At 34.9% G+C, this 27,669-nt stretch overlaps 2 protein-coding genes across 5 annotated transcripts in view; one reads left to right on the top strand and one right to left on the bottom strand.

The window, feature by feature from the left end:
- Positions 1-27,669, bottom strand: part of LOC131800348 (RING finger protein nhl-1-like) — a 163,285-nt gene that overhangs the window by 112,083 nt on the left and 23,533 nt on the right. For all 4 annotated transcript variants that reach the window (XM_059120407.1, XM_059120406.1, XM_059120403.1 and 1 more), the window contains exon 2: positions 20,579-20,658. The gene's annotated coding sequence lies outside the window, so the exon portion shown is untranslated. The remainder of the gene's footprint in view (positions 1-20,578; positions 20,659-27,669) is intronic.
- On the top strand, positions 7,225-9,953 carry LOC101899912 (V-type proton ATPase 116 kDa subunit a 1). Its single transcript, XM_020036014.2, has 2 exons — positions 7,225-9,493; positions 9,550-9,953. Exons 1-2 carry the CDS (start codon positions 7,225-7,227, stop codon positions 9,894-9,896), a joined length of 2,616 nt encoding a protein of 871 aa, XP_019891573.2. The 3' UTR covers positions 9,897-9,953.

Genomic DNA, 27,669 nt, shown 5'->3' with positions numbered 1-27,669 from the left:
TTTGATGATTTTAATCACACATTTCAATGGAATGGTCTGAAAATCCACACAAAGAGTTCCTTGTGAGTACTTTATCCCTTGAAAGAGAATTACCTATATCGCTCCACGATATCGTATAGCCCCCATATAACGGTACCCCCCGATATTCGGTATTTTGATGATGTTAGCCACATTTTCCAATGGAATTGTCTGAAAATCCACAAAAGGAGTTCCTTGTGAATACTTTACTCCCAGACATAGATTTGATTATGTAGGTCCACAATTACGTATATTCCCCATATATCGGCACCTTCTTATATTAGGTATTTTAAAAATTTTAACAGAGTTTTTAATGGATTTTATTTATTTATTTATTTATTATTTTTTTTTTTTTTTGAAAATTTTCTAATTCGTTCCAAATGGTGGAGGGTATTTAAAGTTCGGCCCGGCCGAACTTACTGCTTTTTTAACTTGTTTTCACTATTGTGATTTGACTCCCTTTGAATTTCAAATCACAATTCTATTGTTGACTTAGTTGTCAGATGGGTTTACTGTTCTACCTTATGTAGGCCATGGCTTGTACTTTCCAATTCCTATTTAAGGTCGTTAATAGTTTTTACTGTATTCTGATTGGACTTTCTTAAAATTTTAAATCACAATATGTAAATTGACAGCAAACTTAGTTGTCAGTTTCTTTCCAAAATATATACATTTATACTGTCCCAATTGCTCCAATTATTTCCCCTTCATAAATTGACCCTGAATTTTTGAGGGCAACAAAAAGAAAAAAGAATACTTTCATATAAGAGGTCATCTGTTTACCCCTTACCTTGAAGAGGAGTGAGTATGGATATAAAGCAATGCTTGTTTTATTTTCTTTTCAATATTTGAGAAATCAAACGCACGAATAACAATAACAAAATTATTTTAAAAAATTATCCATTTTCGGCCCCCTTGTGAACTGATCAATTGACGTCATTAATGGGCCCATTTTCTTGTTTATATCGGTCAGCATGTCCATAACACTTGTGTGTATTATTAATGTGTATGTGTGCATGTACATTTGCCTGTATGTATATACAAATAAACATTTCCCTGTCATTAAACTATAAACAACAAAATAATGGATTAATAACAAAAGAGTACATCTCTATTTTGTAAAAAAAATAACAAAGATTATTGGAGAAAAGTTTTCATAGATTTTTCCTTAATAAAACTTTAGAAAGTAGAGAGAAGGAGAAATTTTAACATGCAGCATCGAAATCGAAAGTTTAAGATCTAATATGTATGTTTGATCCTAGGGTGTATGCATGCAGGCGGCCCATTCCGAAATGAACACTTTTCTGACATGTTTGTATGTTTTAAAGAGAAAAGTTAATTTTTTGTTCTTCGACATTCGAACTAGAATTTCATAGTCAGATCAGATATCTTGTTGTTAACATATTGTAAAGACAATAGGACTCATATTTCACATTTTATAAAAGTTATTATTATTCAAAATGTTGACCCGTTGTCATCTAATTCAAAATGTTGACCTTTGTGGAGGAGGTACCAGAAGGTGTGAGCTGGTCCAATCCAATTTCCACTTCCTATCTTGTAATAGTTCAAATGTTGGGATGAGCTAAATTTAAAAAGAATCTGATCATATTGCATATGAGCGTTTTAGATATTCCCAATTTTGACCCTTTGTGAGGAAGGTATTCAAAGAGGTGGCCCGATATATCCCATCTTCATATCAGACCTGGTTTGGATAGAAACATTTGGATGTGCGAAGCTTGAAAATAATCAATGCTTATTTCGCATTTTATGAGCGTTTTGGTAATTCAAAATTTATACCCTTTGTGGGGAGGTAACCGAAGGAGTGGTCCTCTATACTCCATATTTACACTAGATCTTGTTATGGTAAAAATATTGGTTATATGTGAAATTTAAAGGGAATCTGCAATACATTCCGCATTTTATGAGCGTTTTTGTTATGTCAAATTTAAGCCTTCAGTGTATGGCTACAGAGAGTATACAGGGTGAGATTAAAAAACTGCAACCAACTTCAGACTGCTCTCATTTCTAAGCCACTCGTCCGACAGTTGTTAAAAATATTCCAGTGACAGCTCATTATATGGTTTACAAGCGTACAAAAGCATTTTGGTGAGAATTTTTCAGATGGAATTCAAGCGTGACAGTGTGATTTCTTTATATTTTGCTGGAAAAACAACAAGTGGCTATCGTTATAGCACTCCAGTATTTAAATGTGTCTCGTACCATTGCTCGTTACCGTGATACGGATAGCGTAGCCCGACGTCAAGGAAGTGGACGGAAGAACAGACGGAAACAGCAACATCAGAAGAAATGATTCGAAAAGTAGTGGCTCGCTAAACATATCGCAATATTTCATTCGCAAATATTAAAAAATATATTTTGGGGTAAAGGCATTGAAATTCCAAAGAAAGTGCAAGAAAGAAAGAAAATAGACGCAAAAGAGCTAACGAGTTGGCCGAAAGTGGTGAACTGCCAAATTTGGTTTTCTCCGATGAGAAAACATTCGTTGTCCAGCAGTTTGTAAACAAACAAAATGATCGGGTTTACTTGCCAAAGAGGTCAGCTGAAAATGTGCATCTTCGGTTGGCCACCAGAACTCAACCGCCGGCCATCGTGATAGTGTGGGTCGCCATAACAGCCGATGGTCGCTCTTCACTCGCATTAAAAAAAAATATATTTTAAAAAAAATGCCGAATAATATCGCGAAAATATTCTGGAGGGTGTATTAAAGCCTTGGGCAAGCAAACATTTTGGCAGGACTCAGCACCATCGTACTGAGCACTCGCCTCCCAAGAATGGTTACAAAATGAGGTTCCTCGCTTCATTTCCAGCGCACAATTGGTATCAAAATCTCCGGATACCAATCCGTTGGACTATTTTGTCTGGAGTATTTTGGAAAGCAAGGTTGGCACTAAAAAATACCAAAGTGTCGATCACCTCAAGCATAATATAATTCGTGCCAAAGGTAACCAATTCGAACAAATCTTAACTTATTCCAAAATTTGATGCTATATCCGGCATTTTTCGCTTTCATTCAATAAAATTTAAAAAAATGTAAAAATTATGGCGTTTGATTTTGCTGCAGTTTTTTTTTATCTCACCCTGTAATTGTTTCACCCTAAAACGTGGTTTTAATATTGATAAATTTCTGACGTTTAGGTCAAATTTAGAATTTTTATGTATTATGAGACCTATAGTAGAATTTGATGGTTAATAATTTTGCAGAATAATTTTGACTTGTTATAAATATTTGTAGAACACTTTGCAGTTTATTACTGTTAGATATTTAAAGTGTCCATGGTACCATATGACCACTAAACCATGGGGACCACCAAATGAAAAAAAAATATATAAACTGATAATTTATGACATTTAATGTTTTTTATTTTTGCGAAAATTAATAAAATATATTGTTTTTTAAGACACTTAAAATCACTACACAAAACAAGCATCTAAAATTGTGGCTTCTGCAAATAATGCGATAATATTTCCGATATATTTTCAATTTTATTCCTGTTTTTTTTTTTTTTTTTTTTTTTTTTTTTTTTTTTTTTGTATTTTTTATTGGTTTTTTGCTAAAATAATCGTACAATGAATTTTTATATATTTTTTCTAATACGATAGATTACGCGTATGTGCAACTAATAAACTGCCGTATCTTATAACAGTAAGCTATTGGATATATGAATGCAATTTTGTGATACGAGTTTTTTAATATATCACTCATATCTTACATTCTGCATGACAATTTTTCTTATGGAAAAAAATATTTTTTTTCCATTATAAATCATTGCAAATCGAACCGGAAATATTTTACACATATGCATTGCATTATTCTAGAACCTACTGTTTATATTTATACGACTGCAAACAATACAATATTATTTTCACATTTTTCCCATGAATTTATATTTATTTCGACTGCTGTCATTGTTCCAATTGTTTGGTGTTAAAAAGAACAAAATCCCCAACTCTTATGGTTGGAAAGCATCATAACTAATTGAAAATCATCACCAATGCCAACAGCAGCAGAATGAGTCTGCAATTGTTTGGGCACGTGAGAGTGTTTGTGTGAGTGTATGTGTATGTGTGGTGATGGTGAAATAGGTCAATAGTCCGTAATTGTTGACAACATTTAACATTTGTTTTTTTCTTTTGTTTTCCATTAAAGAAATCTGAAGTCTGATCTATTTTTGGACATTAAAATTTGTTGATATTCAATCTTTGACATTTCGGTCAACGATTCTAATTAAAAGCAAATTCCAAGTGTCAATAGCATTTGATTGTGTTTAAAAGTTACTTGTTTTGGGGATAAAGAAATGTGTGTTGAGTGAAAATGAAAAAGTTTTGAACACGTCTATTTTTGTAAATGGTTTTAGTGGGTCAGGGTTGTCATACTACTACCCTCAAAAACAAAACAAACTTGCCAAAAAAGCAACACTCTATTGATTTCTAAGCACTAATAGAATTTTAGGAATATGCTTCTATATAATTTTATACCCTTAAAATGCAGTGAACAACGAGACTTGTCAAAGAAACCAAATAATTGTGGACGCTTGTAATCCTTCTATGACCCTGGTGAAATAATTCCTTTTATAAATAAACTTGAATGGGTTAAGGGTCAAAAGGCACTTTATAAATCTGTTAAAACTCTAAGCTCTCACAAATTTGAACAATCAGTAATATAAACCTGGCGGAAGTAAGAATGGCGAGCTGAACACAAGCAAATAAAGAAAGTAAACAAACGACATAGATAGGACACCGACCACTAAAATCTCCATCGAGCTTTCAATAATGCAAGTTGTCTTATTTTGTTTTCACGTTTTTGATTTTAGTAATGATTTTACACACAATGATCAGCTAGGGAATCTTAAATTCGTCTTGTATGGGAAAGCCATAGCTATGCGATTCTACTCTACTATCCTTCTCAAATGCTCAAGTATGACTCTACAAAGTATATATATATACTTGATCAGATCAAAATGTTAAGTGGTTCCTATAATACAAAATGTCATTTACGATCTTTTTTTATTGTACATAAATATTATTAAATATGGGGAATTGGAATAAGTTACCAGGAGGATTGTTTATGTGGATTCCAATCTCTTTATTTCCTCTTATACTTTTCCAAGTGTTGACTGTTTGTGGTACAGACAACGGAAATACTCTATTGTTTTTATACCCTATAGAGGGCATGTTAAGTTTGCCCCAGACCCCAATGGTATTGAATATGAGCTATATAGGCCCCTTGTTTTGGTATATCCCCTATATAAATGTACCGACAGCTTTAAGGTTATTTGGGTATTTAGTCCAAATTCTAACACGAACTGGCTATAAATAGGCGATATGTTTTCCCTTCCCTAAAAGTTCAACATATGGACAATATTGGCCTAATTATTCAGTTCCTCCTCAGTATTTTTAATAATCGCAACCCAAAGTAAATTTCATCAAATGGATATTACCTGAGGTTACATATCTGTCGGTAAAACCGGCTGATACTTTTTAACTTAGAAGGAAACGAGATAGACCCTTTTTTCATTTTGATAACATTCATAGAATCTAAATCGATTTATGCATGTCCGTCAGTCTGACCATGTATTTTTTTAAACAAACTTCAGGTTTCATCTCTGCTTGATATGAAATTCTCAACCAATCATTTGTTTGACCCAAAGACTAACGCTATTGAAATTGGGGATAATCGGATCAAATTTGGATATAGCTCCCAAATATTGTGTCTTCCGATTTTATAAACATTGTCCACATAATGCGTCCGAATCAGTCCGAATTTAATGAATTTTAGCACGCACGGCCAGGTTTAGTCCTGAAGTATGTGTGGCAATTTTGATGAATATCGGCTCAGAGTTAGATATAGCTCCTATATATATTTTCGTACAATTTCAGATTTTTTGTGCCTAAAAAGTGTAAAATTTGTAAAAATGGAAAGGATTTCTGTATATTCAATCGAATTTAGTTCAGAAGCAAGTATTTAAAATTTGATGAAAATCGGATTAGATATAGCTATAGCTTCCATATATATGTTTCACCCGATTTGGGGCTTATATGCCCTTAACAACAGTTATATTTGGTGTCAGATATCAAAGAGAACTCAGAAACAATTTTATCGAGATCTCTTTAGATTTGGGTGTATATAGTTCAGATTTTGATTTAACCCGTTTGAGGTCCATTGTGCAACAAATGGTTAATATCAGCCCATATAGAATGGATTTTAGAACATATGACCTTATTCAGCGAAAAAGCAAGTGCATACAATTTGATGATAATCGGTTCAGATATAACTATAGCTCCCATATACAGGGTGAAATAAAAAACTGCAATAAACTCAAACGCCATAATTTTGACATTTTTTTTTTTTTTTAATTTTATTGAATGAAAGCAAAAAATGTCGGAAATATTATATAAGTTTAGATTTGTTCAAATTGGTCACCTTTGGCACAAATTATGGCCTTCCAACGGCCAATGAAATGAAATCCATCATACGCTGCCCGAATGTTGCTCACTCCCGGCGAAGCGCTTGTTTCAGGTGATCGACACTTTGGTATTTTTTAGTGCCAACTTTGCATTCCAAAATACTCCTGACACAATAGTCCAACGGGTTGATATCTGGAGATTTTAGCGGCTGGAAATGAAGCTAGGAACCTCATTTTGTAACCATTCTTGTGTGGCGCGTGCGAGAGCGATGGTGCTGAGTCCTGTTGGAATGTCCAAGGTCGGCGGCCAAAATGTTTGTGTGCCTAAGGCTTCAATGCACACTCCTCAATATTTTCGCGATAATATTCGGCGTTTATTTTGATGACACGGTCGATTAATTCACAGATTTCTTCACATTTAAATGCTGGAGTGCTCTGACGATAGCCAATTGTGGTTTTCCAGCCAAATATAAAGAAATCACACTATCACGCTTGAATTCCGTCACGAATAACTTTTTTTCTGGAAAATTCTCACCAAAATGCTTTAGTACGCTTTTAAACAATATAATGAGCTGTCACTGGAATAATTTTAACAGCTGTCGGACGAGTAGCTTAGTAATGACATCAGTCTGAAGTTGGTTGCAGGTTTTTCATCTTATCCTGTAGTTCGAATTCCAACAACCCACTATTATCAAAAATAATTCGATAAAAAAATACATTTCAAAAAATAAATAAGGCCAAATAAGCTATTTTCCCAAACATCAGTCATCATTTCCGCAATATGGCCTTCTTTCGCAGTGAATCGATGACATTGTGTCAAATTATCTTACACAGCGAATCGGCCTTTAATTGTCTCATTGAATTGGGTTATTTGGGCCAAGTGCAGTTTCGGAATATCAGCAATGAGCCCGGCGGCGGAGGTGGAGGTGGCACAATCAATAATCAATATATAACTGAAATTCGTAGATGCCACGAACTTCAACGAATGATCAACTATTTGGAAAAGGAAATACAAGATTTCAATATAAATTTAGTTTTCTATCCGGATGTTGACGTAGAAGAAATACCAAAGGCAACGGACCTCAAGGATCTAGAGGCAATTGTAGAGCAACCATTTGAAAACGTTATGAATATGGAACAAAATACTGGCAGTTTGAGAAAACAACGAAATTTGTTGCATGAACGGTTGGAGGTGTTAAAGGTTGCTAATCAATTTTTAAGTGGTGGTCAAAACAACGAAGCTGTAATGGCCTGGACGGATAGTGTTATTATGCAGTTGATCCATGATGAACTGAGACCAATGACCAAAGAACACATACATTTGTCCTTCTTTGCCGGCACCATTCCCATGGAGAGATTTCATGCCTTCGAAGTGATGCTGTGGAGAATAACTATGGGAAACTTTTTGCTCAAACATTTCCAGGTGGAATTTCCTCAAAACGATGTGGCCCGTCTAACGGCAGCAAGTGTGAAGAAATTTGTTTTCATGTTATTTTTTGTGGGTCGTGGCCTAAAGGCCCAGGTGGCAAAAGTTTGTCAGGGTTTTGGCATAAAACTTTTTCAATGTCCTGAAGCGGCCCAAGAGCGTCAGCAAGAAATAATGCAAATATCAGAGGATTTAGGGGATTTGGATAAGATTTTGCAACAATCTCAGAGTGAGCAGTACCGTATTCTACTAATAGCCGCAGCGGATCTGTATATTTGGAAGATTAAGCTAAAGAAAATGTTAATGGTCTACCACATCCTGAATCGCATGGGACGTGTGCGCCACTTGCATTTGGGGAAATATTTACAGGCTGAATGTTGGATACCCACAAAGCACATGGAATCGGTAAGGAAGGCTTTGGCCAGAGGAGTACGTCGTTCATCGCAGGACAACAGCAGTTCCATGTTCATGCCGCTTTTAAATGTCGTTCATAAGCGATCGTTGGCGCCGAAAGATAAACCCACCTACTTTTCATTGAATCGTTTTACTAGGGGTTTTCAAAATCTTATCGATGCCTATGGCATAGCCGAGTATCAGGAATTGAACCCAGCTCCCTATACCATTGTCACATTTCCTTTCCTTTTTGCCGTCATGTTTGGTGACATTGGCCACGGTTTGATAATGTTCCTGTTTGGCTTTTGGATGTTGTTGTACGAAAAATCTCTGGAGGAAAAGCAACGTCTGGCAAGGACATCCAGTGAAATTTGGAATATTTTGTTTGCTGGGCGTTACATTATAGCCTTAATGGGTACATTTTCCATTTATACTGGAATTATTTATAATGATTGTTTCTCGAAATCATTCAACCTCTTTGGATCGGCCTGGTCAATTAGCTATAATCAGTCGACGGTAATGAGTTCCCATGAATTGCAATTGGATCCTGCCCGGGCGGACAACTTCCGGGGTACCCCATATATCATGGGATTTGATCCCATATGGAAGGCATCTGGAGAAAATGCCATTACAACTTCAAACTCCTTCAAAATGAAACTTGCCGTCATCTTGGGCGTGTTTCAAATGACATTTGGCCTTATCCTGTCGGCTCTCAATCACATCTACAGACGCGACTTTGTTGACCTTCTCCTGGTTTTTATTCCACAATTCTTGTTTCTGCTGTGTATTTTTGCCTATTTGGTATTCCTCATATTCTTCAAATGGTCGAATTATGGTGGCCAATTTGAACAGCCCTACAACTCGGCCTGTGCCCCTTCCATACTTATAATTTTCATAAATATGCTCTTAGTGAAGGGGCCTGAAATGCCCCCCGAAGGTTGTGAAATTTGGATGTTCGAATGTCAGGATTCGATACAAATGCTATTGCTGGGCATTGCTCTCTTTTGTGTTCCGATATTGTTGGCGGGCAAACCCATTTGGTTTATGTTGCAGCAACGAAAAATACGGAAAATCAAAAATGAAGCTATTCGCCGAACTCGAACCCGAGATAATATATCAAGTATTCGGAAATCGTTGATTTACAATGTAGATGGTTCGGGCTTCGTGTTATCGTCTCGCAAGAGCTTGGAAATCGAAAAACAAGATGTTAGCGAATTGTGGATACATTCAGGTAAGCTTTGAGATGCTTTTCGGTGATTGATCTCCTCTGAATTCACCTCTCTTAAGGTATCCACTGCATAGAAAGTGTTTTGGGTGCGGTCTCTCACACAGCCTCATATTTGCGTCTGTGGGCCTTGTCACTGGCCCATGATCAACTTTCAAGCGTCCTCTGGAATATGGTATTGAAAATAGCTCTCACTGGCCGTTGGGGCTACATGAATAGTTTGCTGTTGGTAGTGGTTTTTGGTTTTTGGGCAATCTTGACGTTGGCCATATTGGTTGTTATGGAGGGATTGTCGGCATTTTTACACACACTACGTTTACATTGGGTTGAATTCCAATCCAAATTCTATTCAGGATCTGGTGAAGCATTTGCGCCATTTCAATTTAAGCGGAGTACAATGGCAGGTTAATGGGATTTAAAATCAATTGAAATTCAATAATGTTTTAATTGCCATCATAATATTCCATATAAATGAATCATTTAAATTTAAATTGAAAATTTTTAAAAACCAAAATTTTAGTAAATTTATCACTAATTCTATGACCAAAATTTATTGTGGAAACGTTTTCAAACTTTGTTTCGAAAAATGTACTATCTTTGAGAATCGATTTTATTTATTATTTTCCGCTTCCAAACCGACATAATCCCCATGGGGAGTATGACCGTTTCCTGTGGAGATTATGTCCAAAGGCTTTAATACACCCTCCAGAATATTTTGCGATATTATTCGGTATTTATTCTAATGCCACGGTCGATTAATACGAACGGAGAGCGACCATTGGCTGTTATGGCGGCCCACACCATCACCATGGCCGGCGCTCGAGCTTTGGTGGCCAACCGAAGGTTCACATTTTCAGCTGACCTCAAGTAATTTAATAATTATAATTTAATGTATATGTTTATAAGTGCGGTTGTAAGATTTAGAAGATTTTCCAAAAGAATTTTAGTTTTATGTAATTCTTTTATTCCTCTTCTATTGAGCTTACGATCTCGTCACTTGGGTAAAAAATGTTTTTTGTCATAGAAGTTATTTTTTAAATAACTTCTGGGGAGAATATCCCAGACAAGAAACAAGGGAACTGATGAGGATTGGTGGCTCTTTCCGAAACCTAGGTATTCCCTGCCTTACCCCCTGGTAAACATTACCATCGTTCTCCACTCACAAACAAACGTTGTTTTTATAAAAACAACAATAATGGGATTTTGCCTGACGATTTTTGCAACAACAAAATACTATGGTATCCCAAACAAGCAAGCCAAACACTGTTCTATTATAATTTAATAATTTTGTTAACTGCTGGAAAACGAATGTTTTCTCATCGGAGAAAATCAAATTCAGCAGTTCACTACTTTCGGTAAGCGAAGCAACTCTTTAGCTCTTTTGAGTCTACTTTCTTTCTGTGGCGGTGTAAGTTCTTGCACTTTTTGTTATTTCAATGGCTTTACGCTGAGCTCATTTGTAATATTTGCCGAATGGAATATTACGAGCCATTTTTCGACCACTGCGAGGCGGGTTTCGATCAAGCCGCTTCTTTACTTTACGAACAATTTTTGCTGATGTTGCTGTTTTCTTCCGTCCACTTCCTTGATGTCGGGCAACGCTACCAGTATTGCGGTAACGAGCGATGGTACAAGACACAAAAGATTTATTCACATTTAAATGCTGGAGTGCTCTAACGATAGCCACTTGCGGTTTTCCATCCAAATGTAAAAAAAATCACACTATCACGCTTGAATTCCATCACGAATAACTTTTTTTATGGAAAATTCTCACCAAAATGCTTTTGTACGCTTGTAAACAATATAATGAGCTGTCACTGGAATAATTTCAACAGCTGTCGGACGAGTGGCTTAGAAATGACAGCAGTCTGAAGTTGGTTGCAGTTTTTTTCATCTCACCCTGTATACGCTCAATAGCAATGGTATTTGGTGATCACGTACATAATGAATTAGCTCTTTTTTTTAAACTAGTTGTTGCCATAAACTAGTTCACTTTACAAAGGCATAATATGCATTCAAAAGACGTAAAATTCAATTCATTCAATAATAATCATAACTGATGTGACTTTTGTCAATTCCTTGCAGATTTTATCTATACTTCCATTTACCGGTCCGATGCAATATCTTTTCCGTAGTAACAACTTGACCAATTCCTCCTCAATTGAAGTAACATGTCCCATCCTATCCAAAACCTTTAAAAAATATCCACTCAACTTGCATTTGTTCATTTTCTCATATAAATTTTTAATGCCTAAATGAGTTTATGTAAATATGACTTCTTAAAGCGCAAAAATAACAAAAGCACCACACCGAACAAACAAACAAACCAACGAAGAAAAAATTGAATTATGTAAATTTTCAAAATTAATCATTTCGCACAATTAAAACACCCTTTCATCGTATTAAATTTACCTAATTTATTATTGCAAATTAAATTTTCGATGCTCCTCTTTTTTCTCAATTCTTTTCAATTTAAGGCATATAAATCATTCGCTTTTAAAGTACAACATTTTCAAGGTCAATTTCAAAAATAATTTGCTTCTTTTTCTCGTGTTGTTCGTTTTATTTTGTTTTGTTTTCTATGAAATACCAACTTTTCGCATTCACATTTGAAAGCGAACACACAAACACTTACAAAAGCACAGCGATACGAAACGAAACGGATATAGACACAGATAAAAATATAAAATTTGCCACGGATACAGTCATTACGCGCTGCCGTTTTTTTTTCGTTTCTTGTGTGTATTTTTTTGCCATTTTCTCAAAAAAAGTAAAAACAAAACATTGAAATAATTTAGAAACGAGAATAGAGAAAACGTAACCATACACAAAATATATCTCTTTAAGATTATAGAAAACTAAGAGAATGCTTTTGTAATTTAAACCTATAAACAAATTGAAAACTATTTGCAACTTGCTAAAGAATCTCAAATAGAAGAACATTGAACACACTAGATAAGAGAGAGAGAGAGAGAGAGAGAGAGAGAGAGATCTATTGTATGTTTATCATTACTTTCGTGACATGTATACTTCTCTGTATGAAACTTAAGTTGTTCAAATACAGGGTGAGATAAAAAAAACTGCAACAAAGACAAACGCCATAATTTTTACATTTTTTTAAATTGTATAGTGAAAGCAAAAAATGTCAGAAATAGCATCAAATTTTAGAAAAATTTAGATTTGTTCGGTTTGGTCACCTTTGGTACGAATTATGAGTCAAAAACACTAGTATCGATGAGACCGCTTATGACTGTATCAATAAAAGTTAGGGTGTAAAAAATAAGCCATAAATTAAACATAAGACCGCAAGGGATTGATATATAGAGATATACAGGGTGAGATGAAAGAACTTCAAACAACTTCAGAATGCCGTCATTTCTAAGACCTCGGGGTAAAGCCATTGAAATTCTAAAAAGTGCCAGAACTAATTCTGAAGGGTGTATTAAAGCATTGGGCACGCAGACATTTCGGCCGCAGATCTTGGACATTCCAACAGGATTCAGCACTCGCCACCCAATAATGGTTTCAAAATGAGGTTTCTCGCCTCATTTCTAGCGCACAATTGCCACCAAAATCTCCGGATACCAATCCGTTGGAGTATTGTGTCTGGAGTATTTTGGAAAGCAAGGTTGGCACAAAAAAATACCAAAGTGTCGACCACCTCAATCAAGCGCTTCGCCGGTAATGGGCCAAAATACCGCAGAGCAACATTCGGGCAGTGTGTGACGGTTTCATTGGCTGTTTGAAGGCCATAATTCGTGCCAAAGGTGACCAATACGAACAAATCTAAACTTATTCTAAAATTTGATGCTATTTCCGAAATATTTTTGCTTTCATTCAATAAAATATAAAAAAATGTGAAAATTATGACGTGTGCTTTGTTGCTGTTTTTTATCTCACCCTGTAGAAAAGTACTAAACGGTACTAAATTTAGCACAATTTAAGCTACAATCCACAAATTTGCAATTAACATTACTGACGCAGTTTTGGATTGGGATATGGAGGAAGTTTTCGAAATTTGTACTTATGTGCATGAAAAGTATTAAATGGTATTAATTTTGGTACAATTTCAATTTGGGTGAACCAAGAGAGCTGGAATGCTGTACTGGTACTAAATTTGGTAGAATTTGTGTTTGGACGAACCGATAGGGGCGGAATACTAAAGTTCGATATTAAAATTACTGTCGGAGTATGGAATTGGGATATATAGGTAGTTTTCGAAATTTGACGGAGTGTAGGATTGGGGTAAGTAGGAAGTTTTGGAAATTCGTACTTATGTGTACTACATGGTACTATCTTTGGTACAACTTGCATCTGGGCGAACCGATAGGGTAGGAATGATTAAACTTGGAATTGTGATTACTGCGAGAGTGTAGGATTGTCGTATGTAGGAAGCTTTGGTACTATATTTGGGTTAACCGATAGAGCTGGAATCCTGAAATTAGGAAATAAGATTTCTTTTGGATTGAATGATGCCGGCTGTTATGGAAATTTGTACTTTGTATGTGTACTAAAAGGTACTAGATTTGGTATATATTGGATTTTGATAAACCGTTAGAACAGGAGTCCTGAAATTTGTAGTTATTTTTGAAAATAAGTACAATAGGTAATAAATGGTATAAAATCTACGAATAGAATTATATTTCTAAATTTTGGTTTTGGGGTCAGAATTAGTGTGTAGTGTTGGGATATGAAGTGGTTTTGGAAATTAATACTTTGGTATTATGTACAGGAATAGTAATCTATATATGTAAATGAGTGGAACAATGAGTGAGTAACTGATTTATCAACGTGCAGGCGAAACCGCTGGAGATAGAATCTTGATAGAGCGAAGTTGGTGAGTGGGGATGAGATAAGTCTAGGTTTATTAAAATTCGTACTAGGAGGGTACTAAATGAACTAAACGTTACTAATCTTGTATTTTTTTAAGTGGATGGAGCTAGAATTCTGAAATTTGGAATGAGGGCCGCTTATTAGGTTTGGGATAGGATGTACTCTAAACTAAACTCTAAATTTGTTAAAATTTCGTGTTATGCGTAGGTGGTCTTTGAAATGCGTACTAAATGTGAGAGTTGTACTATATGACACCAAATTGGGAACAATTTGAATTTGAGTGTACTTAAAGTTCAAATAACACTTCATTGTTACCATTTGGAAATAAGTAAGCGGTTAGAGGTAAAATTCTAGGAATAGAGATGAACTATTTTATTTATTTATTTATATATTTTATTTTTTTATTTTATTTATTTATTTATTTATTTTATTTTTTTTTTTTTTGAGTAACTATTTTAAGGACATGCTATATAATGTGTGTAATGTATTAAATAGTAGGGAGTGAAGGAATAAAGCTAGCTGTGAATGTTTGGCTTTTATATAAAGAGGTTGATTTGCAAATGTGAACCGAATTACTTAATAGTACGAAATGTGGTACGTAAAGTAGTAAACTAGCTAGAATTGTGCATTTCGGTATTACTTTACAAAGAAAAACAAATACAAAACTACAATACTTTTGTACCCAGTTTTAGAAGTTTTGAAGACAGAAAATTAATGACTTCCATACTCTTATATTTTTTTTTAATTTCGATTGGTATTTAATTAAGTTCAAGTTATAACTTGAAAGAGAAATAGTGAATAGTGCTACAATGCATTATATTTAGTGTATCAAACATAAATTCACTCAATATGAATTCCTTTTCCGCATACGAAGTTGCGATCATTTGGTAGTTGACAAATAAACAAATAAACGAAAACCTGACCTTGTGGTGTATATTCGAATTGAATTAGCCGAAAGTCAAAAAAAAACCTATTTTATAAACAAACTAGTAAAGAAAGTCTTAAAGTCGGGCGGGGCCGACTTTATGATACCCTACACCATCGTGCATATTTAATATAGTTTCACATAACAATTAAAAGTTTTTGTGGGATAATTAAATCATACAAGCTATAATTATAATTAATGTTCAAAGGACTTAATTTGCCGAAGAATTTGTATATTTTCAAGTGGGGATTGTATTGCCTATTTGAGGCACAATTAACTTGAAATCGGATAATGATATATATTAGAGCTATATCCAAATCTGAACCCTGAATATCGTTGTTACGGAGTGCATATTACGGCTGTGGGTAACAAATACAATAAATCGGATGAACAATATATATGGGAGCTATAACTATATCTGAACCGATCTTAAAGAAATTTGTAGTACTAGTTTCTAGACTAAAATCGGTCGTAATTGCCAAATTTCATCCTATTTGGTCCAATATTAGAGGTTTGGTGCACAAAAAAGGCAAATCGGACGAATATATATGTATGGGAGCTATATCTAAATTTTGACCGATTATCTTCAATTTCAATAGGGTTCGTCCTTAGGCCAAACAAATGACTTGTGCATAAATTCATCTCAATCGAATGATAAATACGACCTGCATTTTGTTCACAAAAATACATGCACAGACGGACGGACGGACAGACGTCAGATATGTAGAAATCGACTCAAAATGTGATTCTATGCTGATCACCAAAAGGAACTATGGGTCTATCTTGTTTCCTTCTCCATGTTACAAACAAATGCACAATGACATAATATCCTTACCACTATGTGGTGTAGGGTATAAAAAGTATATATGACTAGTTAAAACAGTTATATTGAAATATGTAGCAAAATCCTGAAAGTTTTACTAAAAATCGTCTTCGAATAATACCGAAATCTTTTTTTTTGAGTTTTTCTTTGTATGTACTTATATTTGCTATGAGGGAGGTATTTATTTCTTTGTGAATAGTGGACATTTTTTCTTGGCCAGAAAGTTTTCTATTACCTTCCTTGTTTACACCTGCCATGCCAAATGCAATGACTAACCAATTATACCAAAATTTTCCCTTTATTCCCATTTTGTGGCGACAAAGAGCAACATCTTTTTCTCACTTTATTGAGTTTCTTTGTGAGCAGAGATATGTATTTGCTTTACTATTTATTTTTCTTAGACTCACGAATCTTTATCGTTTTCTTCATCATCATCGTCGACAACATCATGATCGTCTTCGTCTTCATTTCGAAGGCTATTTATAGATGCTACACCATACGTTGTCGACGTACGTATGACGCTTTTAGAATGTATCGCCGCACAGAATGGTGCATAGTGCGCAACACATTTAATGTTCGTCGCAAGAACAAACATACATACATATATACCGACGTCCACATGTTCGATTGACCGACCGACTTACAGAATCTACCAAATAAATAAACACACACACACACAGTTGAGGTATGGCAGAGTTCTTCCCAGCTATATACAAGCAACACACTATGTATGGCGGCATCATGGACCCCATGCATGGAAAAGACGTAGTCAAAGAAATGCAAATCATTTCATGACACACACACACGCAGGGAGGAGCGAATCAAAACTTAATTTCATTTTATTTGGTTTGGTTTGTCTATTTGGTGGAAATTCTTTTAAAAATAGAAAATTGCAAGAGCATCAGGCAATGTTGCAGCTATGGCAACCATGCTGTAATGCATTCCTGTTCGGAAACACCGAACAGTGTCTGATGAGAATTCCAAGTGCTAGCTTCGGTGCTTTCAGTCTCTTGTTGCACACAATCCAAAAATATTCACATTTTTATGGGACGAACTAGGTGGCATGTTGGCGATGGCAGCGGTGCCGTTTCATTGTCTAATTAGGAGAAGAACCATAAAACTGGTTATTTTTACAAGCGTTTTATTTTCAGTTTATTGCACACACACCCATATAATGCCCAGGAGAGTGGAAAAAGAGGACACCATTGGATATCTTAAAAGGAGATTAAAGTATTTGGCTCGGTATCCAATAGAAAACAGTTTAAATTTTTTGGAATTGATCCAAATTTTGAAATTACATTTTTGGGCTCAACTCAGTTATGGTAAAATGCAAAGGGCTGAAGTAAGTTGTTGGATATATTTTAGGTCACAGAAAGAAAACGTGTAGGATCACTTCTATTTACATACAAAGTCCGAAAAGAATATAACTGTACAAAATTCTTTGTACATACTTTTGAGTGCGATTGAGGCGCTGGGAAAATGTAGCAATAAAAAATAAATGTTCTAAAATTAAATATTTCCCAGCCGCCATAAAACATCACATGTGAACAATTCGGTGATCTTGTGCGCTGACGCATACGATAATGTGTCAGATAATAAAGGTTATGACCCACACGCACAGATATCGATGCGCTCAGTAGATGCACAAGACCACTAGAATGAAATTACAAGCAGCCCTGCAATGTTCTCCATTCAATATTAGAATAGATAAGAACAATTGTGTGGCTGCGACTAGGTTAAGTTAGATTAGTTTCAGTAGTACGTAAGGAACATGAATTTTAAATAAAAACAGAATTGAATCAACAGCCAAACCATTCGGTTGGTTTTCTTTTCTCGCCTTTTTACATTTGGTCAATCGAGCCTTCACTTTTGTCAAAGTGAAACGAATTAGCGACCACAAAAAGAAAATAGTAGGAGTTTTCCCCCACCAGTGGTAAGAGACTCACTACAAGCAGAAGTAGCTATTCTTCAAAAAAGAGGAGAATAGCTACCAATAAAAATCCGTTGAGGGATAAAATTATAAAGAGCCATAAAGGCAAAATTTAAAAATATAAAAAAAAGACCCACGGGGCAAACTAAAAAAAAAAAAACATAACAAAAAAAGAGGACAACAACAGTCCCACAAAAAAAATATACAATTTTGGAAAAGAGGACATCAAAGTCCCAACTGAAAAAATCAAAAAATCGAAAAAAGCCAAGAAGACAATATAAAAAAGTTTTGAAAAGAGGACAAATAGTCCCATCTAAAACATTAAAATTAAAAATGAATAAAAAAATGGAAGAAGATATCACCACTTTGGCAGACTATTTCCGGTTGTTAACGTCGACGTCAGCCTTGAAAAGGTGAAACACGTCGCGGCTTGGAAGGTACTGGTAGAAAATACATATTACCAGTTAAGACGGTACTTGAGGGTACACCCAGAATATCTTCCAACACATATGAAGACATTACCCTGTGATGTGGATATGTGTATGTTATCGGCAATGAAGCTTTTAGCAACCCGGAGTCGCAATTACACAGATTTGGACGTAGATGAAGAAATCGAAGATTCGATGAAACCTCCATCACGATGGATACTCTCGCTGAAATATGACCATTTAACTTGGGAAGAGCAAGTGGAAGAAAACAGACAACTTAGCTATGTCGAAACAAAGGAAGATTACGACAGAGAATTAGAAGATAGTTTACACGAACAAATGCAAGCCTATGAAAATAATTTACAATCTCTGCAGAGACAAGCAATCGAACTGCGTTCCCAACTAACAACCGAAATGGAAAAAAGTGAAATGATATCGAGAAATGCGAAGGCCCACGAAAAATATCTGCTCGCCAAATCTGAAGAAAACCTGCGGGCCAAAGATGAACAATTCGAAGAAAAACATCGTGTTCAGAAAGATCAAGTGCGACATCTGAAAATGAAGTTAGAGAAAGTCAATGAAAAATTGGCTAGCTCGGAAAGAGCGCGGCAAGTCTTGGAAGCTGAGAGAGATGACATGTCTAAACAAGTGGAAAATTTAAGAATAAAATATAATGCTGTTCAACGAAAACAGATTCCAGTCTTGGAAAATAATTCTGGGAATTTTTTCCCGCCGGCAAGTCCTCATTTTGAGGAACGGAAAAAAGAAGAAGAAATTTCCGCCCTGACCAATGAAGAAACCGAAACACAAAATGATATTGGAGAAAAGGAAAAAGGAATGAAGGCGCTAAGCACAGAATGTCCCATCATTCCCAACATTTTCGGCGGATGCGGGGAAGATGAGTACGACAACGTTTCTAGAGGAAAAGAATTAATCGAAGAAGTGGTAAAAGACAAACAAAGTTCTCTGTTTCCAGTTCCTGAAGGGTATTGCCTTAGAGAAATCAATACCAAACCTCCAATGGTCGTTAGAATAGAAGACGACAAAGCAGAGCGTACCACGGAGCCAATGATAATCCTTTCCGACGTGAATGATGGCGGTCTGCATCGATGGACTATGTATGCGGTATGGAGAATGAAGCCGGCAGATAAAGGTGGTGGCATTGGCAAGAAGGATTGGGCAAAGAAATGGAGTCGTTTCCTGGAAGCAGTTACTTAATTGAATATTTATATTGTTTAAGCATATATAGTTAGTTTTCTTTTAATATTTTTATATTTAAATATTTTATAGTCTACATTTATTCAACTTTATAAAAATACAGTCCACTATTAACATACGCATTTAAGCCACCCGGGAGAATGTACAAAATTCTTTGTACATACTTTTGAGTGCGATTGAGGCGCTGGGAAAATGTAGCAATAAAAAATAAATGTTCTAAAATTAAATATTTCCCAGCCGCCATAAAACATCACATGTGAACAATTCGGTGATCTTGTGCGCTGACGCATACGATAATGTGTCAGATAATAAAGGTTATGACCCACACGCACAGATATCGATGCGCTCAGTAGATGCACAAGACCACTAGAATGAAATTACAAGCAGCCCTGCAATGTTCTCCATTCAATATTAGAATAGATAAGAACAATTGTGTGACTGCGACTAGGTTAAGTTAGATTAGTTTCAGTAGTACGTAAGGAACATGAATTTTAAATAAAAACAGAATTGAATCAACAGCCAAACCGTTCGGTTGGTTTTCTTTTCTCATTCAATAACAAAAATGGATCTTGTCGATTTCCTTTGCACATGAAGGCCCCAAATTTTTAAGGTCCATAACAGGATAAGGTGATTAATAGGGAAAAACAGCGAGACACGTTACTTCTCTTTTTTTTGGTCTTCTATCATTCTGTCATATCAAAATAATGTTAATAATCTTTGGATTTCAAAATTACTCTTAAAATATGTAATTTTTAAAATCAATACCGAACCACCATTTTTTATCCATAAGCTATTTGGAAAGTTTTAACTATATTGATAAGTTGGTTTTTCTTTTTTTGGGATGATATATGAAGATATAACTTGATAAGCATCTTTTAATTAAAAATATATCCACTGCAAAAACATTATTTTATTTTCACTTTATTGGTCTTACCTTTTTTCCTGTAAATTGAAATTTTTAGACAACCCCGAAGGGTGTCTCTATCTGTGGGGAACCTCTGTTAACTGGATTTTCTGAAAATAGAATAGAAAATTTTATTAATTTTTAGATTCTCAACTATGTTTGAAACTTAATTTTATAATACAGAAAAAACCCTGATTTCATTTTTATTTTACATAGCTTAACACTAAAAATAATTACAGGAAAAAATCAGGGATATACTGGGCCAAAGTCTTTTTGATCATTTATTTCAAAAAATATTAAAAGCTCTTTAATTGGAATCATAAAAAGTCAAAATACATAAATATTTGTCATAAAAATTTCCTACTACCAATATTTTGAGCTATATATCGCAAAATTTAATATAGGGTTATAAAATTTTACAGGGGACATCGGACTGCTTCGAAAATCATTCGTTAAAAAAATCGGTATCGTCTGTCGACTTTTTGTATCGGCTCTATATAGGGGTAATCCCCTCATAAAAATACATACCCTAAGTTTGTAGTTATTACGAGAACCCTGGTCAAAATTTTAAATCGTTTTGGCTTAATATTGTATTTACTTTTTTTGGGCGCCAATACAAACCTATTACTCTGTTGAAGAACTGCAAGAATGTAAAAGTTTTTATTACGATACCTGAATTTCATCTATGAACTCAAAAAAAAATGAATAAACTAGTAGATTTTTGCTGATTATTATTATTATTTTTTAATTATTTTTATAAGCCATAACAATAAAAATTGAAATGTGAATATATTCATTTTGTTCAAATTTTATTGATTTCCAAAATAGATTACATTAGAGATCGAGATGGAGAGAAGACGTCAATGAAAATACTGTTTCGACCCAAATTGAATTTTGTCCTAGCAGTTGTCCAGGCATCTTGTTTTGATGAAAATATTGAGATGTACCAAGTCTGAATGGAATCGGATGTTTCATTAAGCGTTTTATGAGCTTCATGGATGCTCAAAATGTTGACCCATTGTGGGAGAGGTACCAGAAGGAGTGGACCGATATATTCCAATTTCACCCCAGACCTTGTATTAATAAAAATATAGTGATGTGTGTAATTTGAAGAAAATCGGACACTTACATCACATTTTATAAGAATTATAATTATTCAAATTGTTGACCCTTTGTGGGGGATTTACTTGATGGAGTGGAGCGATATTGCCCATTTTCGACCCTAACCTAGCATCGTGCGCAGCAGCCACCTAGAAAACAGACAGACGGACGGACGAACTTCGAGCTCTCTGCTCGTTTTAATCGACCGTGGAATCAGAATAAATGCTGAATATTAAAGCCTTGGGCACGCAAAAATTTTGACCACAGACCCACAGACATTTCAACAGGACTCAGCACCACCGCACTCAGCACGCGCTACCCAAAATGGTTACTAAATGATGTTCCTCGCTTCATTTCCAGCGCACAATGACCACCAAAATCTCCGGATAGCAATCCGTTGGACTATTGTGTCTGGAGTATTTTAGAAAGCAAGGTTGGCACTAAAAATACCAAATTGTCGATCACCGCAGAGCAACATTCGGACAGCTTGTGACGGTTTAATTGGCCGTTTGAAGGCAATAATTCGTGCCAAAGGTGACCAATTCGAACAAATCTATGCTATTGATGCTATTTCCGACATGTTTCGCTTTCATTCAATAAAATTAAAAAACAAATGTAAAAATTATGACGGTTGACTTCGTTGCAGTTTTTTTATCTCACCCTGTACGTGTAATAATGTTTGGAAGTAGTCCATTAATTTGGCTATCTGAGTTTTCCCATTGTAAAGGGTATAAAACGTTGTATTACCCCATCCCTTACAAATGCGTTTTTTATCCGAAACAAAAAAGTTTTCCATGCATGTATGAACTATACGGTCTCTGTTATCCTTCGCTCTATCATCTATTCCACATATCCGCAATCGTTGGGTGTGGGCATTAGGAATGAAATGTATTATTGACTATTTAGACAGATTTTGATACATATATACATTTTTATGAGCATTTCATTATTTATTTTCTATGGTGTGTGTGTGAGAGAGTGTTTTCCATTGATTTATTTTTAGTTGTTAATAGACAACAGTTTCAATGGAATTTTTATTAATTAAATTTCAAGTTCATTGCAAAAATACAAATGATCGAAAACATAACGACCCTGCTGCCATACAGTGCCTATGTACATCCATGTAAATGTGTGTGTGTACACACATACATATATAGTATGGACACATTTGCATAAGCAGTAAAATAATATATGGGTCGGATGAAATTGTAACTAAATCACTAGGGACTGTGTTGGATTCCCTTTTCCCATCAGTGTGTGTGTTTTTTTAACTTATGTGGCCCATTACAAATAATACTTCATAATGAACAGTTTATTATTAACATATCAATGATGTTAGTTACATTTGCATACTAATTAATTTTGGATTGCATTCTCTTGTTGTTTGTTTTGAATGAAGCCAGGCCATTCTGATGTTGTAGTCGCATTTAGCGTAGTTTCGATTTTTAAACAAAGCGTTGTCATTTCTGGCATTATTTCAAAATTCATTCACATTCACGCGAATTTTAGTTTTCCCATTTGAGGGTCAAACAATTGTCAATTTCTGTGTGTGTTGAAAATTAACCGGAAATGTTTTGTAATTTATTTAATAGAAAACTTGAAAATCAGGAAAATATTTTTGTCAATGGAATTCTGTATCCGGACTTTTTGAAAACCATTTGGAAATTAAACAAAGAAATAGCAAATTATTTATATTACTGTGAAAATAACAATAATCTAAATAATGTAATTAACACTGATTGAAATCAGATGCCGCGAAAAAAATTAAATAAATTCTCACTGATTGGAATCAGTCGCCACGTAGCTGACATTTATTTAACTTTAATTCAATAAGCAATGCCGCTGCTAATTAGAATCACATAATCACAATAAATTGTATTGTACGTCGCGGGGAAAATTAAAAATACGCAGCATTTTATGGCCTGCAATATATTTTCTCTGAACAAATGAATGGAATAAAATCGTGCAAATTGTCTGGAACATTCCATGAGAAGACAAGCAGATTCTTTCACCACACGGTGGCGAAAGACATAAATATCAGCAGACAATGGTCGTTATTTCCTCTACGTCTAGAAGGATAAATGCTATTAATAGAAATGTATGGGCGTGAATGGAAATAAATATCTCTTATCGGCGATTTGATTCATTTTGTCAAAAACCACCTACGAATTTTGGCCAAACTATTTGCGTAAAACAGCCTTTCTTGACTACATCTATATTTTTGATAAATCAAACAGAGATCTCTGTCTGCATCTGAAATTCCATAACTATCCGAATTGTTCGAAATGTTTGAAGATAATTAATTTAACGTCACCATGATTGCGTATGACAATCAAATTACTTTGGTGAAATGCAGCACAGTGGTTGAAATCATGACAAAACACCACAACAAATTCGTATTGATATATTTTCAGTGAGATATAGGAATCCCTCATGGCATATTCCATTAAAAACAAGTAAAGATAGGTCAAAAGTCGGGAGGGGGCGACTATTAATACACTACACCACTTTAAGTATTTAGTAGAGCTACCGTAACAAAACAAAAAAACTTTATATCGATATCAAGATCATTTGAATGTGTATCATGACTTTAGAGTATTTACAATTTGGGACCTATATCCAACTCTGAATCGATTTCAAACAAATTTGAAGGAGGCTTTTGTACATCTAGTACCAAATAACATTGCTGTATAGTGCATGATATGACTTCGATAAAAATTATATTATAACATATTTATTGGAGCAATAGATATACCGGACCGAGTTTCGCCAAATGGAACAATTCGGTTGAATATAAAAAAAATATATTCAATTTCGGCTGATATTACATATATGGTGAGCAATAATCGTAAAATCGAATGAAGATGTATATCGAATCTACAGAAACATCTGAACCGATCTCAATAAAATTGAAAAAATTGAAATAAATGTCAGCAGAGGTTTTTCGAGCAGTATCAGATGCCCGGTATCAAATATCATTGTTGTGGAGTGCATATTACGCATGTGAGAGCTTTTAACACCAAATGGAAGCTATAGCTATATCTGTACCGATTTTCACCAAAATTTCAAGCACTTGATTTTAGGCTGAATTCCATCGTAGGTGCAAAAATTCAGTTCATTTGGGTTAATATGAGCCATTTGGTGCACAAAAGACCCTGAAATAGGACAGAGATATACATGGGAGCCATATCCAAATCTACTGAGAATACTTATTTCTGAGCTGTATCTGTTATCTGGGTTATTTTCTAAATCGGATAAAAAATATACAAAGTGAGATAAAAAACAAGTAAGCAAAGGCTATAGTCGTGCTGGGCCGACCATGTGATACCCCACAACACTACAATATGTTGGAAGCCCCCTTATATCCAAATCCATTTGCCCAATATTTACCGTCGTATTTTGCGATCATCTCCAAAAGCAAGAGGCCCCTCTGTATCTCCAAATTAAGACTCTTCTATACGATCTTCTTGTCTACGATATTTGGCTATATTCATCAAAAAATCAACAAAAAAGGCACAAGTTCACATTTTGTGTATTTCGGCTATCGCCTGTAAGTAATGTTGGCATTTTTCAGACAAAAATAGTGTTCCATTCTACCCGCTGCCCTAACTTAATGCGAGATTTCGTTTCCTTTGGTTTCTATTTTTGACCTTTATAACGGTTGCAAAATCAGGAACATTTTCAGTGTCTGGTCCATTTCAACCCCTAAATATATTGCGGACATCTTTGAAAACCATAGGCCTAGCCCTTCTGAGCCTAACACTACCCTTTTCGTGAGGATCGGACGATTATTGCAATCTGTATATAATATCCCAAATCTGTGTTGTAAGGTGGAAAAATATTACAAAATATTATAAGTCAAATTGAAAAAATCGCATGCGATAAAAAATATGAAAAAATAAAAAAATGTCACAAAATACTACAAAATCTATAGCCCCATGCTAATTTCCGCGACGATTGCTCCATACCCGAAAGAATTCCACAAGATATTGTGTCAAATAGTAAAAGAAAACCATCAGGATTCGTTCTCTAATTTTCGAATAATAGCAACTTAAACTAATTTGCTCATTTCCAATTTATTTGTAGATGTTACACTTAAATGGTCTTCCTAGATCTGGAACCAATATTTCCCAAAGATCTATAATCTCTCAGAAGTGGCAAAAAAATTAACATTTATTATTGGTTTTTGACTGAAACGCATCTATATGAGATACAGACATTTGACTATATTCTTCAACGAAATCAGCGTTAACGAAATAGTCAGAAGTGTGTCTTTCCTGTATTTGTGAATTCTCCAAAAAGTCACCGGAATGGACATTTTCGTATTTTGTCTACAAAAGTTGGCAAACTATTTCACACATTGAATATTTTTGGATGGCCATCCAAAACTGCTTGGCTTTTGTAATGCCCGGTAACCACCATTCAAATGTGCGTGAGGATCGGGCGATAATTACGACCTGCCGACAATTTTGCAGTTTTTGGTCCATTTCAACCCCTAAATATATGGCGATCATCTCCAAAAAGAGTAGACTTCTATTCTGACCCTCATCTTATCTCCATGCAAAATTTCGTAAGGATCGGGCCATAAATGCGATCTGTATATAACATCCTGATATCCTAACTACTTAGTTTTGTTAGCTGTAGAAATATTAACAAATGTTTAATTCAAAATGAAAATATGCCAAAAATATTACAAAATTAAAAAAAATATGAGAAAATTTTACAAAATCAATATTTTCATCTTTAGAGAGATATTTTTATGCGATTTTTTAGACGTCTTTTCTTTCCTGCCAAGAGGCCATTCTGAATTAATGAGAACTGTCAAAATCAGTTCAGCCGTTCTCGACATATAAGAGATTATTCAAGCATATCTCCTTTGATAGACATATATATCGCACATATTTTGCTATATATCCGATTTGTTGGATAATAACATCAATGTAAAGGTCAGAAGTAACCTTTTGATGGCCTTGTACTTTCGCCGGTATTTAAAATATTCGCGGTTTAATGAAAAATTTTGATTTTTTTCAACACAAAAGATATGGTATATTTTACCCGCTAAATATTGTCCGATGACCACCCAAATTTGTAGGCTTCTTTCCCGCCCTAAACTCTAGCTACGTGCGAAATTCCGCGTCGATTGGTCTATAATTGCGACCTGTATAGCTACTGTAAAATCCGACATTTTTCAGTATTTGGTCCATTTTAACCCCTAAATATTATGCGATCATCTTCAAAAGAAATAGGGTTCTATTCTGACCTTAACCCCACCTCCATTCTAAATTTCGTGAAGATCGGGCCATAATTGCGACCTGTAGAGTGATTACAAATTAACATGGACAGACGGACAGACGGACGGACGGACATACATAGCTAGATCGACTCAGCTCGGCGAGCTAGGAAGATCCATATATACTTTCCTATGTGGGAAACCAATATTTCGAGGTGTTACATAATTTTTGGCCAAATCAAACTTATAATACCCCCAACACATAGTGTTGTAGGGTATAAAAACTGCAACAAATTCGCAATAATTTTTACATTTTTTTATATTAATTTTGTTATTCCGTTTGAAACTCCTCGAAATATTCATAATAGACCCTACAAAGTATATACATTCTGGATCAGCTTAAAATTCTAAGACGATCTAGCCATGTCCGTCTGTCTCTCTGTTCGTCTGTGGAAATCACTCTATCTTTCGAACGAATTGAGATAGAAGGCTAAAATTGTGCATACATGCATAGATTATCAGTAGGCAGGTCAAGTTCGTAAATGGGTCATTTCGGTCCACGTTTTCGTATAGTCCACATATAACAGTACCTTAAAATATTCGGTATTTTGATAATTTCCGCAACAGTAATCACCGGAATCGTTTCAAATTTCGTACTGGAAGATCCTAATGGGTACTACAGCCTATGCCACAATTTTTGTATGCAGGTCCAAGTCTTCATATAGCCCCCATATAACGGTACCTCCCGATATTCGGTATTTGGATGATTTCAGCAACATTATTATCCTAA

The sequence above is a fragment of the Musca domestica genome, unplaced genomic scaffold (genome assembly GCF_030504385.1).
Source record: "Musca domestica strain aabys unplaced genomic scaffold, Musca_domestica.polishedcontigs.V.1.1 17, whole genome shotgun sequence".
In the NCBI taxonomy this organism is placed as follows: Eukaryota; Metazoa; Arthropoda; class Insecta; order Diptera; family Muscidae; genus Musca; species Musca domestica.
The sequence above is the reverse complement of the archived record's forward strand: the minus strand, read 5'-3'. Positions and strand labels throughout refer to the sequence as shown.

Excerpts from the sequence above, each read along its gene's own strand:
- LOC101899912 (XM_020036014.2), top strand. The coding sequence starts at position 7,225 with ATGGCCTTCTTTCGCAGTGAATCGATGACATTGTGTCAAATTATCTTA. Across the intron at positions 9,494-9,549 it reads CGAATTGTGGATACATTCAG|GTATCCACTGCATAGAAAGT; the intron begins GTAAGCTTTGAG and ends ACCTCTCTTAAG.